The following is a 14,926-nucleotide window of genomic DNA, read 5'->3' as shown; positions in this document are numbered from 1 at the left end:
AATCAGCCTCACAAAGTCCAGATAATAGGCTATATGTGGACTATTTTAACAGTGCTAAGAACATCTTCAGAGTTTTACATTTAAAATTAACTGAAATGAAAGTGTGTTTTTACAAGTGTAGTGGATTACAGCTTCCATTCAGAATGAGATTACATTGATGCAGTTACATGCTTTTACGTGGATATCCACCTCATGGAAGCAGGCAAATAGCAGATTTTCAAAGTACAAGCTGTTAAATATGGTGTCCCAGACAAATATATCATCCTGAATAAAGAGTGACATTGTATTATTTGGTCTGATGGATTTTTCTGTTCAAACATCAGACATTTGGTTTTCTGTGTCAGATATTGAGGTTTAAATGTGATGTAACACTATATAAAAAGCCAAAAAATTATGGCATCCATGCTGTAGTTTTTATTGCAGTAAATACCCTGCAAATGACCAAACTATGTACTTTACTGTGTAATAATAAAAACTATGAGTACAGAAACCTGTATACCTTTCCTACATGGGATGTCCTTCAGGTTGTTAACAATAACAGCAAAGAAAAAATGCATCTGGTATAATAAAAGCAACATTAAATGAGTTATTTAAATACAGAGTTTAAAAATGAGTTAAGCAAGAAGAGAAAAACAAGTGAGGTAAAAAAAACACTTACTCCAAAATGCTTCCATGGAATAGATAAAAATGTTGTGATGAAACGACATACAGTAAGTGCAAACCCGTAACAGTCATACTTATTTAGTAAAATTATTACTATTATTACTAGTTTCTTGACTCCAGGCAACATGTGCACAGCATATGAAAACACACCACAGTGAGAGTGAAACAGTGAAAATCTAAAGGGAAGTACAGTCAGGCAGCAAGGTAGTGGTCATCACAGTCTGTCCACTCAACCACCTAATACATCAAACATACCACTACACAACATTAAGATCATCACACTGTGTATCAGAACTAGCAGAACAGTGCTCGGACAAGACAAAACCTTACCTTCATGCACAACAAGAGTCCTATTTGAGTCTGTTTGGCCAGTAGATGGTTTAAATTTGACAGTAATTTAATCTTAAAATCTTTGTGTTCTGTCAGAATTTCTGTTTTTCATAACCAAAGTAAAAATACCTTCATGATGACCTTGCAAGAAGGGGTAAAGAGATATTCTAAATGAGGGGCAAATCTGTTGAATTTAGAGGCAAAGTCTGACATTTCCTTTCTCGCTGAGAGTTGGATGTGAAGGTGGCCATTGATCCATAGCTTTTAGCCATCTGCTGGCAGTAGCTTTATACAGAGAGCTGACAAATTAAAGGAAAAACCAACATAATGTGTCTAAAGCCACATTTCTGCAGGCAGAGCTGAAATGATTGATCTTCCGCAAGTTTATACTCATTTATCAGGTGCATTTTTTTTTTTTTACTCACCGAAGTTTTATTGCATGCACAGCAACGAGCAAAAGGATTTTTAACTCTGAGTAATGTTTCACTTCAGCTGATGTCATGCTCTCCTCTGCCCGCTGTACTTGGTGTGTGGAGGTGCTGAGCTCCGCCCTAAGGTCAAACACCAGGAAAAGCCATTCGACAAACACCAAAACCATATTTTTCAATCCACTAATCTCACTCACTGGTCTCTTCATGTAGGCCTACTGATAAAATGCTCCTTACAGACTGAAAACCCAAGGAACTGGGAGTCAGTTGCATCAGTGAGCCCAAATAATTTTTCATATTTGCACATTGATTATTACTTGTATACGTGAGTGAAATGTTTGCACTGTAGAATCCTGTATTTGACCAATCAGTGACGTTCTGCAATGCAGCCCCCCTCCTGACAGTTCTGGGACCTTCAGAAAGTACTACCCCTGACTAAGCACATTTTTTTCAGTGTGAGTACTACGCCACAGGACTACATGTAGACCCTGGATCCTCCGGTTGAAATGCAGGTAGAGGAACTATGTTCCACCAAAGGTTCCTGCTCACAGGGGAAAGTTCCTCTGGTGAGTGAATGTGGCCTTAGTAAGATGTTGGGCTACCACGTTGCCAGAACAGCTTCAGTGCACTTTGGCGCTGTTTCTATAACCACTCATTTATTCAGGTTTTTCCCTTAATTTGTCATCCGTTTATATTTACCTGTCAAACAGCACAGTGCAGTATTCTTCAGCTTCTGATTTCATTATCCTGCCTCACTTTCCTCTTATTCTTTTATCAGATGTTTTTTCCTTGTTCTCTGTCTCTTTATGTCATTTTTTCCTGCAGTTGCTCCTCTGTCACCTTGTCCCTGTCAGGATCAGGGTTCTTCCCTTAGAGCAGGCTGGCCAGGCTGGTTGTGGGTCCATTCTGAGGCTGAAACTGCACAGGGGGGAGGCCGTCTGTCCACTGCAACACAGTACATTTCTTTCTTTAAGAATCCAAGCAAGATGGATTGATGCACTATTTATAGATGGACTGACTGATGATGCACTTACGCTGATGAGGTTGTGTTCAGGGAGGCTGCAGGCTGCGATGTGGTCCTGCAGGAGCTGTTGGGAAAAGTTCTGGTGCATCTGAGCTGCCTCGTGGGCATCCATGGTGTTTCCACAAGCTTTGTTCAGATCTGCTGGGGGAAAAGATCATTACTGATATTGAATTGTAACTTGTGAATGTGAAATTTAGTTTTGTTCCTGATGTCAGGTCCACCCATGAATATGCTTAGATGTATCAAGTTCTTGCTGCGTGAGTAAGAGCTCCCACTTCCCTCTTCTAACTCAGTTGTGGTTTCATTACTCCGTAGTGTACTGATGAGATAACTGGACGATATCTGTGCTTCCTCTGCAGAGGATGCCTCCCTGCACTACAGCTGAATACAGCGGCCCACGGTGGTTAGTTGGAAAAGAAACTGCTTCTTTTGAACTGGACAAAACATATAAATTGTTTGTATGGTCAAAATAACCATAGCGGCCAACAAAACCACATTACAACACCAGCGGTGATGTAATTCACCCTGCTAGAAGCTGTGTACATTGTTTTTTTGTTTGTTTTTTTGGTCAGTCTGTGTAAGTTTTTGATCCACACACAGATACTTCCTTCTGATCAGAGAGCCATGAAATGGGCATCGATATTCATAGTCTCCATATGATGATTCCTGAGGAATTGGATGACTCTGACCTTCAATCTAACTCCACTGTCAAAATATGCTACTATCAAATAATGCGGTCCATGTCCACAGGGTTCCTATGACAGCTGTGGTGGATACTGATCATAAACAGATGATGTATCCTTTGTGACGGTCTGTCTCACATTTCACCTAGTGCTATCATCAGACTAAAAAGTCCACTGGTTCACAAGAAAAAAAAAAATCTAAATTGAACAGGCAGATTGCATTTAGATTTACTACACAGTAAAGTGTGGATGCTCAAACCAAGCTTGACAGGACCTGTTGGTACCTGAGGGTTTGTCCTGGGTTTGGTCAGATATTTAGAAATTAGGTTCAGGTCCAGGAAGGGTTCAAACACGTAGGCCGAACTTTAGGCTAGACAACGGGAGCACTCAAATGTCTGATTCGTTTAATTATAAGGGAAAAACACCATAAAAACTCAACTTCATTTTTCTTGGGTTCAGACATTATGTAAAATAAGCTTGTCGAGTCACAGTCAGGTTCGGACGCCTCACTCTCAGGCACGAGGCCCAATCTATGCTCTACCACAATGCACATAAATGTATTATAACTTGAAGACACTCCATGAGTTTCCCTCTTGCACCCCCATCAGGCCAAATTATAATCTTACCTTCTACGCAATGAAAATTTCAAATCATGGGATGTAATTACTATTTCAGCTTGCAATGGCTCACCCTAAGGCTTTGGACTTCATTATTTTAACATACATATTATTAATGTTAAACATAGCACTGCTCTCATGTCAGATAAGGCTGAGTGACAGCTTTACCTTTGAGAAGTGCAGAGGACCAGAGCTGCACAGACATGTCTGGGATCTTGCTGGCCAGCTGCATGGCAGGAACCACCATATTGTTACTTTCCTGGAACAAGGGACCAGACATGTAGTTAAGACTACATCTGCAGTGCTGACACCAGTACTACTGTGTGTGCGCCACTCACCCTGTGGTTGCCCAGGACAAAAAAGATGTGGCCCAGTAGGACTAGCGAGCAAGCGGTCAGCCTGTTTAGATCCTCAGCATTAGACATCTTCAGGGTCTCCCTTAGAAATCTTCTGTTGAGGCAAGTTCACAGGTTAGGTTTTGTTATTCTAAACATCAAAACGGAATATAAACTTTACACTGCTCTTAGTAAAACAGTAGCTGTTCTTACTTGGCCTCGTTGTAACGTCCTTGAAAGAAAGACAGGAGCCCTCTGATGTAAAACGCTGCAGCTCGTAGACAATGAGAGCTGAAGAAGTCACAGTTACATTATTTCAAAATTCTGCAGAAAACATGAAACAAACGTTCATGATGTGATACTGTTTTAGCAGTTACCTGACAGGAAAGTTGTGATCAGGGTTAATCCTCTCTAAAAGGCTGTACAGCTGTTGATCCAAAAATGAGGTCAGCAACAAAATAAAGAAAAAAATATGTATGTTTGTAAATGTTTAATTCCTGAGGGAAGGTAATGGCTTTTTACCTCTTGATGCCTGTTGCCTTCTCGGATGTAAACGCTGGCCAGGTTAGTTACAATGAACGTCCACAGCTCCTGGTGTGTTGTCATCTAACAGAAAGATAAAACGAAGTCGCTGACAGCACTGAGTCATCTGTTCCTCACACATTTAATCCAAGGATGTTACACCCCAAACTATTCGTTTGTGAAATGTCCAAACATATAACATTAATTGCTGGCACACGTTTTCCAGGAGCCAAAAACATAAGACCTGTGAACAAATTAATGACAACATACTGAATTTCAAATATCTGGATAGAGTCAAGAGGTTAAGGTGATCTACAGAGGGAACAGGAAATAGGCAAAACTCACCTGTAGGGCAGCGGTGAACTGAGCCTCAGCGTTATCCATGCAGTTCACCGAGATACAGTACAGACCCTGGCACAGAAGAACAGGAAACAGATGTGAAAGGTTTGTGTTATCTAGAACAGTTCTGCTTTATTCTGCAATTAAGGGACTTAAACAAAACCATAAATGAGAGAAAATGCCCAACAACACATGTTAGCAGAATACAGAGTCCGGTAGTACAACAAACACATTTTAGCTGAAGCACTAAAGGTGGCAACTGGACAATGCTCGAGATTCCTGAAGACGTTTCACCTCTCATCTGAGAAGCTTCTTCAGTTCTGACTGACTGGTGGGGAGTCCCAGGCACTTAACCTACATGGAGTCATTAACACCTTGAGGCGCAATGAAATCAACAACCCCTCCACAAGTCAACATGGGAACGGGTGTTAAATAGCCTTGGGAGGGACTTGGGGACTGCATTGTAAGTGGCTGGTAAGTGGTGTTGTAGACCACCTCCTCTGTTTAGTGATAAGATGGCTTCTTGCCCTCAAGGTGATTACAACTCCACAGAGGTTATATCACTGGGACTCCCCAGCAGTGAGTCAGTCAGAACTGAAGAAGCTTCTCAGGTGAGAGGTGAAACACCTTCAAGAACCTCAAGCGAGTCCAGTTGCCACCTTTAGCACTTTAGATATTCAGTACTATGATCTGGATGAAAGAATCTCTGCACACACATTTTAGCTACATATTTCTCTCTAGCCAATATTGATGCTGTTATATTCATTAATATAGCTTACCCCGTTTCCAAATCTGTAAAAGAGTGCGAGTGTCTCTTTGCTAGCAGACTTACCAGAAGTGTATGAAGCTGGGCAGCGTGATTGGTAAACAACCTGGGAGACTGCTGGCAAAGCTGACAAACCTGAGAAATCTAAACAAAGATCAACACATTCAAAAATGGTACTATAAAATATATGCTTCTGTCCATAATCAGCAACTGTCTGGCAACAAGAACAACAGCTTTGCCTTTACAGCTGATGACTCACCTCTTGTAAAGCTGTGGCCTTGTGTCCGGTGACGAGCCGGCACATGATGATATGTTCCAGCAGGATGACTTGGAATGTGGACAGGATGGGACTGCTGTCCAGCACTTTGAACACAATACAGATGCACCAGAGCTGATTCATCATCACTGACCCTGAGGGAAATACGCAGTGAGTGTGTTTCAACACACTTACTCTTCAGCTTCTCCAGTTGCATGAGAGCTTTGTCTGTGTACTTCTGTGCCTTCTCCAGGTAGCCCGCCTGCATGGAGTGCATCACTGTAACCTTTTGGATAAAAAAAACAAACAACTGAAAACAAGGCATATCCTGCTGCCAAACACCAGAAATTAGGCTCTTTTCAGAATTTGTGTATGCTTGACAAAATCTCACCAGATACACAAGCACACACATGTGCTCTTTGGGCAGCCAGTGGAAGAGGGCAGCTGGATTCGTGGGAAGGATCTCATCATCATGGAGAGTGGAGATGGTCTGGATACACTGCTGGAGCTGCTTCAGACACGGCTTCACACTCTTTACCTAAATCCAATATATAGATAAAGACTGACTTTGTTGCTTTGAGCATCATGTCTTATCTAAAATACATCATACAATAAACATGGGTTAAGGTTATGGGGCAAAAAAATCATTCACCAAACAGGCTTTCATTATTTTTAAAATTTCAAATGCTTGTGTAAAAATGTAAAGAATCTTGTTTTACCTGCAGATTTAGACACTGGATTTTAAAAGTCAGGACCGAATTTTTCCCATTTTTACTGGTCTATCTGTGCCTGGAACTGGCATGACAGTAGTTGCCAATAATGAGCCATATGGATACATTTGTACCTGTCCAGCATCCAGATAGTGTGTAACCTGCAGCACCAGGAAGAAAACTCTGAGGGACTCCTTCTGAATGGGGTTTCCCTGCCAATTCTCCACAATGGTCCCGCACAGCGTCAGCAGAGGGTGCACCTCGCTCAGCTTCCTCTCCATCAGCAGCAGCTGCAGGGCCACAAATGCATGGTGAGAAAACATCATAAATACTATGTAAATTACGTGATAATTATTTAAGCTTACCATTCCTTTACTTAATAAGAACAGAGCTCTGCAGGAAAAGGAAAGAACAGCAAACTTAATGTAAGATAATGAGCATTAAACCACAGGTCAATGTGCAATTTCTGATCTGTTTACCTTGTGTACTCTGAGCCCATGACTCTTGCGTACTCTGCTCCAACTCCTAGGAGGTCACAGGCAGACACCAAGTCCCTCTCTAGTGCATGCAATTGCTGAGAAAGAAAGAAAAAGATCCTGCACATAACCACCTCAGATCAATTTACTAAAAATAACTAAGTCTGTAAGGCATGTTGTTTACTTACTGCCAGCTGAAAAAGCAGTCTGCAGTGCCAGTAGGGGGTTTGCTGAGAGATCTGAATGGCCTTGCGCAAAACTGGTTTGGCTGAGTCCACCAAGTTCTGGAAAATAGAAACCAGCAGGTGAATGACTAAGACAAAGCAACACAACCAAGCAGTACCTGCACATTATTTTGCTCTTGCCTTTATGTTATAGCCTTTTACTTTAACATGATGAAGCATAATAGCAACCACCACTTTTCACATTACAGTATTATTACAGGATAACTGGAGTCTATGGAGTATTTTAATACCTAAATTTAAACAAATCAAACACAAATAAAGTGGAATACAATATACATTGTTATCTGTACAGGATGCATGAAAGTCACATGCATAAAATTACTACACATGAAAGCCACTGTTTATCAAGTTAAAAAAGTAACTGATGAAAACAAAAAGATGCTCATAGCAGGTCTATTATTAACAGTATTTTCCTCTGAAATCTTGCAATTTGTTGTGCTGTCAGACCAAAAGGGGCACTTGCAACGTTGAAGCAGGCTGTGAAAAGTTTGTGGTTTGCCTCCTCATGAAGTGGTCATGCATTATTAGAGAGCATGCATCACTCTAACAAACATGCAGCAATGTCTTCAACATGGATATTCACATAAGTCAGAATCCAAACCATAAAAAATTAAACATAATACTTCACAATGTCAGCAGCTGAATTTCCATTATTATTCCCAGGTACATGTACATTATATAGCAGACAAATTAGTTACTCCTAGGAGTGTATTCTCATTTTGTTTCCTATACATGCCTTAAATGAGCAGTTCCTTATTACAGGTGAACCTCTGATCAAACAAAGACCTTCAGTGTTTTGCCTTGTGATACTGTACATCAAGGTATAGAAGGATACTAATCCTACAGTACAAATGAGTTGGTTTATACTGTCAGCCACACCTTATATGTAACTACAGACTGGTGACAAATGAAAGGAAAAAAAACAATGTAAAGTGTCTCAGTAGGTGCTGGGCCACCAGAGCAGCCTCAGTGCACCTTGGCATTGATTCACCAAGTCTCTGAACTCTACTGGAGGGATGAACACCATTTTTCCAAAAACAAATTCCCTCATTTGATGTTTTGATGATGCTGGTGGAGACGCTAGCACATCGCTCCCAGAATCGCCCATAGGTGTTCAGCTGGGTTGAGATCTGGTGACTGTAAAGGCCACAGCATGTGATTTACATCATTTTCATGCTCATCAAATTGTATTGTCATCCTGGAGGAGACCACTCATTTGTTCAGGATTTTCCTTTAATTTATCATCCATCTGTATCCTATATCATCTCTTGTACTGATGTTTGTATTAATATGATTAAAGCTGCAGCCTCAGAACCAAGCCTGTCCCAGTGCCAGGCACAGCAGAGGATGAGCAGGACTCCTCGAGCTTTGACAGTGGGCTCTCTACAGTACATACTCATTACAGAGATGGGCAGAAGTCTGAACATTAGCAGAAAAATGATCAACAGGTTTGTTTGTTCACTCTTTATTTTCCTGCCTCCTCTGCCACTCCTTAGTTTTTAGTACTTGCTACCTCTACAGCTGGTTTTCAGACAAGGACCTTTCTCCGATTCTTGTCTTCTGCTACCCACTTGCAAAAAAGAAAAGATCATTTAAATCTGAAATGGTTTGGTGTAATGTAAGCTGCCTTCTGTGACAACATTAAACTAAGTTCCTGCACGGATTAAGGGTTATTGATTATTATTACATAAATGTTTATTAATAATACATTGAAATATTTTTAAAACATAAAATTAATGGAAAAATTATAGGAATATCCCCCAAACCACACAGTGCCCTGGTCACAATTAAATGTGCCAAAGAATGGGAGACCATTCATATGGAAGCTCAGTATATGGGTTAAATGATGTCAGGCCATACCATCATAAATCTTCAGAACACCACCATTTTCCAGACCTACCCTACCCTTAACACGTAGCATCCCTGAATCCTATCCACGGCATAAACTGGTGCTGTGGGATACATTTCCAAATAACGCAAAGGCTGACTGTCATGGCTGCCAGCAACTCAAGACTGCTATGACACACAAGGGGTTGGACGAAGGCAGGCGAAAACAGTGGTCACCTACTTTTTGGCAGTCTAGTCCAATTGGTCATGTCTTAGCCTGATCCCATCTTTACCCTAACTAGTTACCCCCAGTTAAGAGACTAAGACTCTGACTCCTACCCCAAATACTGTTGACAGTTTATTATTTTTCATTGTGGCATCGGTGATGCATCTTCCTCTTAAAAACATTCTGTCACCACCTCCTCCTCCTCCATGAAAACTAATGACATTATGCAGTTTTAGCAGGGCTCTGCTGGACAACACTGAAATGTAATACACCTCTTCACTTTGTGTTCTGGCATGTAATTTGATTTTAATGTGACACGGAACATTTGTGTCACAATGAAAATCTCTGTATTAAGTGTTTCATTTTTAAAACACTATCATTACTACTATTCAGTGTATCTTTATTAAAGTCAAAAGGCTAAATAATTGTCATTTAAAATGCTTCTAATTTAAAAGACAAACCATGATACATAAAAAAACAAATGCAAATAACATGATTTGGATTTCATTTTATTTCTGTGTTGCATTTGTTTTCAGTTGGTTATTTAAAATCGGATACATGAGACGGGTGCACCTACCTGCTGGCAGTAGAACTCTGATAGAATACTTGCTGCTTCAAACTTGACATCTTCAAATTGAGAGATCTGATATAAACCATTAAGGATTTTATTGCCCCATTACCAACAGAGCTAGTCATGTACAGGACAAGATGCTGTCAAGGTGTGCTCATACACACACCTTGTATTGATTTGCATATAATCTCGTGTCATGCAGAAAAAGGATACCTGCTGAGATATGAACCACTGCGGAGAAAATAAAGCAAAAATGTCAGAAGTGAGTAAGCAACACAATGCGCATGGATTTTGCAATTAATGAAAAAGCATCACAGACTGGATATGATTCAAACACCAATCCTTTTCATTTAGCCTGGTATATGACACTGTGGCTGCTACTCACCGCTTTCTCCAGGTGGGTCTGGGCCAGCTCGCTGTTCTTTGTGTGGCGGTACAACACCGAGCCCAGCTGCAGGTGAGTCCGGGCCTCGACTCTCGGAGGTGGCTTGAACTGAAACACCGCCTGTAGACAGTGGACGCACAGCCGGATCTTCGGCGGACTCGACGTGCGGAAATGTTCTGCAAAGCCCAACAAGGCCAGGTACCAGGGCTCTGGGGCCTCAGTGGTCGCTGCCATCTTGAGTTGTCCGAACACAAAAGATACCAGTTTAACGCTGGATCGACGTGCACTCAGCTAAAGCAGGTTTCTCATATTTTCCACCTCAATCGTTCGCATGAATCTGGGTACTAGCGCCAAGCTAGCCATCAGAAAAAGGAATTCCGATCGTTGTTTCACAGTAAGACCATATAGTATCCGTAAGACAAAGTTAACACGGGGTTTATGTCATTCGGGTTTTCGTAGTCACAGTACCAATAACCCACCACCTCAAAAAGGCATTCTGTAGTTCATATTTTATCAGACTTGAGAGTTTACCACGGGAATATTATCAATTCCCAGAATACCGCTTTTATTTTGAAGGGAATGTGGTGTATTTAAAACTTAAATTTAAACGTGCCATCATATAACAGATATTAAAGCAGCGTTCCTCTCGTTTTGATAATAGACATATCAGTTACTCCGCACAGCTTTTAATTTTTTTCACTAGTCATGACTTATGACTCTAGTGATTTAAAACGTTGCTATTTCACGAAACAGTTTATTTGTGGAACTAGCCTTTTGAAATGTTCCAACCGAACACATGTATGTATGGGACCTTTTGTTGGCTTTGGTATTCACATAAATGATTCCGCGTGAAACACGCCTCGCGCTCGTCCTTGAGAGCTGTAGCTAGTGAGGTTTACGAAAAGTGCGTAAATCGAGAGTGGTGGTCGGTTCATTCGGAGCAGTTGAGCAGGAGGAGATCTATCACTGGGCGGTGGTAACAGTTAAGTGGTTAGTCCTAGGTATTTTATTATGATATCTTTCTTAAATGGGAAAAGTTTGGCCTATAACACATTTGTTTAACGGTAGCTAGCTTTGTACAGCCATGGCAACAGGAGAACAAACACATCTATTAGCTGACAAAAGCTATGACTACACGCAGGTGATGTTTCTCATACTTTGACAGCGCTATTATCACATTTCATTTCAGAGTGAAGCATAACGTGGCAAAATGGCGAAACGGAGGATCACACAGGAAACCTTTGATGCTGCTGTCAGAGAAAACTTGGAAGAGTTTGAGATGGATCCTAATGAGGCTCTGAGGGACGCTGTGGAGCAGTTTGAGTCTCAAGGTGAATGTCCAAGATAGAACAATGTCTGGTTGTTGATTAATGCACAGTATTGTTGTTGACTGTAGACTGTGAGTGGGTATTTGCTTTATGGGGATGAGGCCAAGCCGGTTATGATCTATAGAAGCTTAAAGGGAGATCAGAATAAAACAGGGAACACATCACGTGCAAATTATCAGTTGGTCTATCCATGCTTTGCAGGTGGAATTATTGATTCCTAAAATGTAGATGCTTTGGCCATTAAAACCTACTAAATTATTTATCATGGCAGGGGAATGGTCTCTAGTGACACATCTCACTGGAGCCATGGAGTCTGGTGATTAATGCTCAGGAAATATTGTATGTGACCATTTCAGAAAATCTGAAAAAGTTTTCATTTTCTAAAATAGCTGTCTTATGAACATATGGATCCATCAAATGATATCAATGGCTTAATAGGCATCTCTGTACCTTTATGAAACTTTAGGAGGTTACAGCATTAATTAGCAATTTGCCATGTCCTTCATCCCCTCATAGCCCGGAGGCTTCTGTCTTCACAGTGTTCTAGTAATCGACACACAAAGTTTGACTGCAGCATGACAGGACCTGTTCTAAAAGTGAAAATAATCTTGGTGTTAGTTGCTTCATTTATGCAAATTTTGGTTGTTTTTTTTTACCTTTTCTTCATGATATTTTGTTGTGTGCCAGTACATTAAATTTATTCTTGTGTGTGGATACAGGTGTAGACCTCAGTTGTATAGTAAAAGCTGTACCAGCTGTATCATCTGATGAGAAACCAGAAGAGCAAACACATGAGGTCTTACAGGTAAGCCCTGACCTGTGTTGTGAAAAGACTGCTGCACATATCTGTTGGTCAAAACCTCACTATATGTTCACCTTTTTTCACTTGCAGGCACTGGATTCCCTACAAACTGGAAAAGATATTACAGAAGTGATGACAGAGTTAAAACACTTCACTGAGCAATGCTCATTTGGATTTGCCCAGAGGTACTTGGCTGCCCAAAAGGATGCCTACCCCATCATCCTCTCCTATGTCAAAAAGAGTTTGGAGGAGCAGGAAGCTGTGCTGGCCACCCTGGCTGCACTGGGTGCACTGACAGATGGACAACCAGACTTGTTGGATGCAGAGGGCCAGCAGATCCTTTTGGATGTCCTTAAGAAGTACCAGTCAGATTCCTCTGTGATGTGTGCAGCCATCTGTGTTGTACGCCACTGCTGTTTGAAACATGAACAAAACAGGCAAGATTTGGTAAAAGGTGGAGTCCTGCCGCTGCTGACCACTGCCATTACACAACACATTGCAAGTGCGAATCTGGTGAAGGGGGCCTCTGCAGCTCTCCGGGTCATGACATTTGATGATGATGTCCGAGCTACCTTTGGACATGCTCATGACCATGCCAAGATGATTGTTCTTGAGCACAATGGACTAAAGATTTTAATTGAGGCTGCAAAAGGTACGTCCAGTTAATCATTAGTTTACATGGGTGTGTAGCACAATAGCTTCAGCTACTGTGTTTTGTCTACACCAGATTCTGATTCCATACATGTAATTTGTGTATTCCTGTCTTCCTCTCTCACAGCTCATCTTGATAAGACTTCTGTTGTGAGTGAGGTTTGTGCAACTTTGTCCCGTTTGGCTGTAAGGAATGAGTTCTGCCAAGACATCTGTGATCTGGGAGGATTAAAACTCATGGTGACTTTGCTTGCAGACAGCTACGAGTCAGCGGTATAGTACAAAAAACAGAGGATTGTGATGCAAACTAATTTGTCGTTCAGCATCTATGTTTGTTCTGAATGGGTCTTCCCCTTGCAGGAGCTGGTTCGTCAGGTCCTTGCTGCAATACGGGCTGTAGCAGGAAATGACGACGTGAAAGATGCTGTTGTTAGTGCTGGTGGAGTCCAGCTCATTGTCATTGCCATGAACAGACACATGAGCAACTCTGCTGTGAGTTCAGTGTCATACCTATTGTATATGATAAATGTGAAGAGGTTTTGATCCACTGATCTAGCATTTACCACAGATTTAATGAAGCTGTTTTGTTATAGAGTAGGTTTTTTTTATGTAAAACTAAATGTAAGTTGTAAATAAATTCTGCAAATGCCTTAAGATTGTTTACATTCTGATGTAGGTGTGTGAACAGGGCTGTGCATGCCTCTCTGTGCTTGCTTTACGTAAACCCAACAACTGCAAAGTCATCATGGAGAATGAAGGTGCATTGGCTGCTGTGCAGGCTATGAAGACACATGCTGATGTGGTCAATGTGCAGGTAATATGAGGTTATTAATAAAAAATAAGTGGGCCTTGTAGCAGACTGCCATGTCTTTATGCCACTGTCTTTTTTTTCCTTCATCAACAGAAACAGGCATGTATGCTGCTGAGAAACCTGGTTGCACATATGCAAAATTACAGTCAACCAATCCTAGAGATGGGAGCAGAGGCCCTGATAGCCCAGGCACTAAAACTCCATCAAGACTGTAGTGACATTTGTAAAGCAGCCCTCAGGGATCTGGGATGCCAGGTGGAGCTTCGAGAGCTGTGGACTGGGAAACATGGCAGCATCAGCAACTGAAAGTAGAAAAGTACATCACTAGAGACAGTACACTATTATCATGAGTTTGCCTGAAATGCATTGAAATGTTCTATGATGTTGGTATACATAGCCAAGATTTGAAGCAAATGGGCCAATCTAGCTACGCACATTTCTACTGAGTAGTTGTAGAAAAGGCTTGTGAACAGTGCAAAAGATCAACACAATGGCCTTTAAAGGTTAAATTTATTTTCCAGTTACTTCTGTTATTGTAACAAAAAGTCATTGTCCAGTTGAACTGTTCTATTTTATTTGCTGTTAATACACATTTATGATCATAGATATTACATGTAAATTTGTGTGTTTTGTGCCATGGGTAAATGTTTTGGCTGCTATGCAAATTATTTAACTGCACTGTTTTGTGAGGATTTCCTCCCCCATTTTAGCAGAGCCAGATTTTAAATTGTATAATGCCTTATATGTTTTATGAGAGCGAAACATTACCATTTTTGTTTTTTTAGTTTGTACAGTATAGACATGATTACAAGGTGAAACCTAAATCTCCGATGTTTACACCAACCACTGGCAACACATTCTGCATGACTATGACAAAAGTCACTTTTAATGCTTCACCTTTCTCTTGCTGTGTGGTTGTATGTATGTGTGT

General features: G+C 41.0%; 2 protein-coding genes across 6 annotated transcripts; one reads left to right on the top strand and one right to left on the bottom strand.

Moving 5' to 3' along the window:
* Nucleotides 1-375: 375 nt before the first annotated feature.
* mau2 (MAU2 sister chromatid cohesion factor) lies at nt 376-10,754 on the bottom strand. The gene is made up of 19 exons (XM_020616114.1): nt 10,404-10,754; nt 10,232-10,249; nt 10,025-10,090; nt 7,338-7,433; nt 7,153-7,247; nt 7,039-7,066; nt 6,808-6,963; nt 6,355-6,501; nt 6,159-6,249; nt 5,967-6,070; nt 5,774-5,851; nt 4,948-5,013; nt 4,603-4,686; nt 4,458-4,507; nt 4,294-4,371; nt 4,084-4,195; nt 3,914-4,004; nt 2,456-2,583; nt 376-2,366 (listed from the first exon to the last, which is right to left on the bottom strand). The coding sequence occupies exons 1-19, from the start codon at nt 10,635-10,637 to the stop codon at nt 2,292-2,294; spliced, it is 1,797 nt and encodes a 598-aa protein (XP_020471770.1). The 5' UTR covers nt 10,638-10,754; the 3' UTR covers nt 376-2,291.
* Nucleotides 10,514-14,782, top strand: armc6 (armadillo repeat containing 6). 5 transcript variants are annotated; one of them, XM_020616117.1, is made up of 8 exons: nt 10,514-10,601; nt 11,593-11,734; nt 12,451-12,536; nt 12,624-13,185; nt 13,312-13,457; nt 13,545-13,676; nt 13,861-13,998; nt 14,089-14,782. In XM_020616117.1, exons 2-8 carry the CDS (start codon nt 11,614-11,616, stop codon nt 14,299-14,301), a joined length of 1,398 nt encoding a protein of 465 aa, XP_020471773.1. In that variant the 5' UTR covers nt 10,514-10,601; nt 11,593-11,613; the 3' UTR covers nt 14,302-14,782. The 5 variants fall into 5 exon arrangements, with proteins under 5 accessions (XP_020471773.1, XP_020471775.1, XP_020471772.1 ...); XM_020616119.1 differs by lacking the exon at nt 10,514-10,601 and adding an exon at nt 10,631-10,703; XM_020616116.1 differs by lacking the exon at nt 10,514-10,601 and adding an exon at nt 11,022-11,385.
* Nucleotides 14,783-14,926: the final 144 nt, after the last annotated feature.

This window comes from Monopterus albus, unplaced genomic scaffold (genome assembly GCF_001952655.1).
Source record: "Monopterus albus unplaced genomic scaffold, M_albus_1.0 scaffold172.1, whole genome shotgun sequence".
In the NCBI taxonomy this organism is placed as follows: domain Eukaryota; kingdom Metazoa; phylum Chordata; class Actinopteri; order Synbranchiformes; family Synbranchidae; genus Monopterus; species Monopterus albus.
The sequence above is the reverse complement of the archived record's forward strand: the minus strand, read 5'-3'. Positions and strand labels throughout refer to the sequence as shown.